Here is a 5,364-nt window from a genome sequence, read left to right as displayed (position 1 = left end):
TAGAGATAAATTTATTGCCCTTATCAAATACAATTATTAGATAATATTTTATTATTTCCTATATAAAATGCCTTCGGATTTTATTTTTTTTATATTTGATTACAACTACAAATATTGTTGAACTTTTTATTTATGATGGGGGAGAAAATAATAATTGTGAATTGCATAATTAATACTTATATGTTAAATTTATTGACATTTATTTGATAATATTTATATAGTAAGTATAAAAATTTGGAAGTCTTTTGATTGAAATAAATTGAAAATTATGGCATACCATATGATTAATAGATGAATTTTTTCGCTTAAACATATAAATAAATTTTAGTTTTATTTTATAAAGATGATGCATAGGTTCGCCATGAAAATTAGATATAATAGACATACTCAATTAACTCTCATTTTATTATTTGGAATCATTCTTATATTTTATACCAAGAGAAAGGTAATTTAACGTTTACTATGTAAACTAAAAGAAGAAATAATAAATTAAATCTAATTATCTACGATCAAATTAAGTTTGACATTTTAGCTTAAGCGTTACAATCCCCAAATATTTTTTAGATATATTTCTTTCATTTTATCTAATATCAGAATTTCAAATGAGTTGTTTTTAGGTTTATTTATAAAAAAAATTATAAATTAGTTCAAGTTGAAGGGCATTCTCGAAAATTATAATATATTTGGAATTCATGAATTCGCTCTTAGCTAGCAAATTCACTGAATTATATCTCTAAAAATAAAGATGATTCGGGTTAAAAAAATGATTAACAATTAATTTTATACAAATTGCAATATCAATAATATGATAAAGCCGAATATTTAAAACAAATAAATATGGTTTAAAAGTGAAATTATTTCATTCCGTTGATTTTCTGAGAGATATTTGCATAAATTTTTATTTAATTGCTTATGAAATTAATTGAGTAAAGATATATATTAATTTTTTTTAAAGTATTTTGGACAGTAAAGATTTTTAAGTCTAAGATGGTTATAAATAACTGTAAATTTAAGAGTCAAATACATCATTAGAAATCGTTAAAATGTGTCCCGCTTGTCATTTTTCTATTTTAAAATTCTAAATAGGTTTCTGAATAGTGATTATTTTTAAATTTAACAAATAATTATCAAATTATAACTTTAAGCGTATTTAGTTATATCATCACCTTATGCCAAAATCCATAATTAAAAAAATAATTGAAATATAGTGTCCAGGCTCTGAATAGAATTCAGCAGAATTAAGAACAAAAATTGAGACGAGTAACGCTCGGAGAATCTCTTAATATTAGAAATACTATCCGTCCTATCAGTGTTATACTAACCTCAGATGATGCTTTAAGGTTTCTAATATAAACGTAGGCTTGGGGTTCTTAAAAAAAATAATATAACTAACAGGTCTATTATAAAATAATATTCTTGTGTGCTAAATAAACAATCATTCATTTTAAATGACTAAATATAATTAATTATTTTAAATAAAGTATATATATTATTCTCCCGATGGATTCAAAGAAAGGATGCTAATAAAATGTGAAAAAATACGCCAATATTCTTGGGATCACCCAAACAATCTCTCCGTGATAACGTTAAAACACCTGATCGTAAACGACAATTTAAAACTTATTTATTGCTATGTTCCGAAGGTGTCTTCTACTCAATGGAAAAAAATATTTTATATGGAAGAGAATTCTAAACTCATTAAAGAAAGCAATTTATCACAGGCGCACGTAAATAATCTGGTGCACGATAGAGCGCAATTGACTTATCTATCATCATTTAATGATTCCTCAGAAGTCGAAAAAAGATTGAATCATTACAAAAAATTCATGTTTGTTAGGGAGCCCCTCGAAAGGCTATTATCGGCGTATCTCAACAAATTCGGGAGCAATGATAATCTATACTTCAAAAAATCTTTTGCCAAATACATTCTAAAACTTAAACATAAGAGCCAGAGAAGGTTTAAAGAAACATTTAATTATAGCACCGAAAATATTGTTGAATTTAGAGATTTCGTTAAATTTATACTGAACCCTAAAACTCAAAAGTCATCCTATTTGATGAATGAACACTGGTTACCGATAACCAGTTTATGTGATCCTTGCGCAATCTCTTACGACTTTATCGGGAGACAAGAACAGATGATCGAAGACGGAAATCAAGTTTTATCGCGATATTTTAAAAAATCTGTATTAAAAAGTGATAATGCATTTAACCTGTTTAAATACGTTAAGAAAATATTACGTCAGTCACATCATAACGCGGACGATTACGATGGTCTTACGAAAACACCATTTATTCAAAGATCCCATACCAATGATTTGATGAATCCTTATTTTAGAAATATTTCGATTCGTGAAATCGAAGATCTAATTAAGGTTTATCAAAACGATTACATCCTTTTCGATTACAACGACCAAGCTATTTTAGAAACACTGATCAGCTTTTGACTTTGAATAGGTGTATAAATTAAGGAGTACCTCCTTATATTTTACCCCCCAGAAATAAAAGGACAGAAAATAGACATCAATGAATTAAATATAAATATGGTTATCTAGTTGAACAAATCCTATTTCTTTTGTTTTTTTTTGGAAATATTATTACCAGGGTTTATAAATAATGGAGCAAATTTTTTTAAATAAATTTACTCCCTTATTAAATTATTAATTTTTTTTTTATATATAGATTTCTTTTATAAAAAAATAAATTATGCCTTAATGTTCATCCAATTAGTCAATACATATTTTGGTATATTATTTTTCTTTTATAAAATCGCGATTCTGGCTCCCTAGCCCGCTCGGTCTCTGGTAAGCAACGCGGGTTTAATATATACTCTTAAATTAAGATAAACTTAAATTACCTATTAATCGTGAAAAGGGAAAAATAATCTTCTTCTTTTTATTTTTGTAAAATAATTATTTAATATTCCATTTTGAAAGAAATGTATTAGAGAGAGTATTATTTTTTTCTAATGTCGAAAGGAGGGATTTAAATATAAATATAATTTCGTTTGAAAAAACATAAAAATAAAAAAATAATAATACACATAACAATAATAATAAACTAAATTTTTTTTATCTCTTCTGATTTAAACAATATTTAATTACTATTATTAAAGATTAAAAATAAAGTAATTTAAAAATATAATATATTTTTTTTAATTGGGTCAGCATAAGCATGTTTAAAATGACATTTTAAAAAAAACAAAGTTAACACTTTAAATTCAATGAGATTGATATGTTTAAATAAAAAGAAATGACTTTAAAAAAAATAAAATAAACAACAATATAATACAGTGTAAATAATTGAAAAATTCGATGGCCAATCAAATTTGAGATAATATTTAAGAATTTGTTCTCGTCATCTATATAATGTAAATAATTGAAAAATTCGATGGCCAATCAAATTTGAGATAATATTTAAGAATTCGTTCTCGTCATCGAATACGTGTTTATTTTGTAACTCAAATCAAATAAAAGCTTGGTGTATAGTAGTAACAATAAAAAGACGCTAAAAGTTATCACTTTCATAAACGAAGACAATGACAGGTAAAGTATGATGGACGATAGGTGCCAAACCATCTCCATTCCCATACTTATCAGAATAATTTTGATCCAGTTGAAGCTTTTACGATATTTGAAAACTTCCGAGCCTAAGTATCCATAGATAGAGATGTAGAAAAGGTGCATAGCCAATTGAAGCATCAAATATATGGGATCTTTAGCGAAAGGGTAGCAAAATACTTGTATCCGAGGTGAAATCTGACCATCGGAATGGCTGTAAACCTCTAGATATGCAGGGTTCGAGGCATCGAAAATTATGGCAACCGTACTTATGATGATCTTGTTTATTTTTTTTCGAAATATTATATAGAATAAATAATCACAAATTAAAATGGTGAAATAATCCGTAGATTATTCCTTTAACCCTTTAAGTTTTCTCATAAAATAAATATAATGCCGTATTTATGATAAATGCGTGAATTTTTTTTTTTTAAATACAACCTCCACACTTATATGGAAAAGTATCTTAATAATATATTCATGGTTGTTTCATTTTATATGATCAACTCCTTTAGAAGATATAAAGGTTGAAAGGTGGTTTTATATTTGCATCTGCTTTTAAACATATTTTCCTTTGGTAATTATAAGTAAAAAAATCTAAAAAAGAAAAAATAACATTGGACTTACCCTGCAATCACAGTTAAAGCGAATTCGTGGCAATGTAAAATTATTATATTTAAATCATATTGTATACTTCGCCACCAATTAGCGCTAAACTATGAATGCAGGGTTTGGGTAAAACAAATAAACATGGGTTTATTTGATTTTTTGAAACAACATAAAATAGAATTATAAGGGTTGAAAAATAATTTACATGTGGCAAATCGAGATTAGGATGTATGAGGGGAATTTTATCTATAATTATTCATTTTTAAGTTTTTAAAAGAGTTGTCGTTTCCGCTTTTTAAGTTTAACCTATCAGTAATTTATGTTTTTTATGTAAACACCAAAGTGTGGGGTCTGAACAACCTTAATTTCAACTAATTCGATATATCTCCATTTACATGCAATTTAACTTATTTATTTTACTTTAACATATATCCTATTAAAATCTTAAACTTTGCAAAACATTTATTTATTTTAATTAATTATGTTTAGATGAAAAATATATTTGAGAGTAATTATAACCACGGACATAAAAAGAAACATTCCGGAAAAGGAAATTGGGAAAAATTATAGAATTTGAGCGAAACTAACGGTGATTTAGAAATTTAAGAACAAAAAAATTTTCTGTTACATAAATAAATATAAAATTTATAAGAGATCATTGATAAATAAATTCCTCGATTAACAAAACAATATCATTGCCCATTTTATTAAATAACTTTCAGAGATTTTAAGATGATAAAAACATTAGCTTAAAATTAAATTTAAAATTATGTTCACTGTTTTGTTATTAAAATTGATATCATATACAATGTTTTAAATCTCAATACGACAATCAAGTTTATCACACCATTAGAAAATATCTTAATTAGTGCTGTTAAAAGGCTTTCGATTTAGCCGATTTTTAAAATCGGCAAACTCAAGATTTTAACTTAAAACAAATATATTACCTAAGTCTAGAGATTTTGCCCATAGATGGATTAAAGCATCTACCAAAAAAATATGGAAGACAGGTAATATTATTTTGGCCAGAAATCTTGGTTTTCGAGACGTTTAATTTAACATAAATGTTGATATTAATAAATAGTATTTGACAATCATTTATTGTAGTTAGGAACTTCATATTTAAGCTATTAGAAATAAAAACTTAGGTATAAGTTTTTGAGGGGGGGGGGGGGGTGCTTTCATTAAATTTTCT

At 25.8% G+C, this 5,364-nt stretch overlaps 1 protein-coding gene across 1 annotated transcript; it reads left to right on the top strand.

Annotated features, from left to right (window-relative positions):
- Positions 1-1,517: 1,517 nt before the first annotated feature.
- LOC135928774 (carbohydrate sulfotransferase 11-like) lies at positions 1,518-2,447 on the top strand. The gene has a single exon (XM_065465238.1). It carries the CDS (start codon positions 1,518-1,520, stop codon positions 2,445-2,447), a length of 930 nt encoding a protein of 309 aa, XP_065321310.1.
- Positions 2,448-5,364: the final 2,917 nt, after the last annotated feature.

Source organism: Gordionus sp. m RMFG-2023, chromosome 4 (genome assembly GCF_954871325.1).
Source record: "Gordionus sp. m RMFG-2023 chromosome 4, tfGorSpeb1-WG-v2, whole genome shotgun sequence".
Classification (NCBI taxonomy): Eukaryota; Metazoa; Nematomorpha; class Gordioida; order Chordodea; family Parachordodidae; genus Gordionus; species Gordionus sp. m RMFG-2023.
The sequence above is the reverse complement of the archived record's forward strand: the minus strand, read 5'-3'. Positions and strand labels throughout refer to the sequence as shown.

Coding starts and splice junctions, on each gene's coding strand:
- LOC135928774 (XM_065465238.1), top strand. CDS start 1,518: ATGCTAATAAAATGTGAAAAAATACGCCAATATTCTTGGGATCACCCA.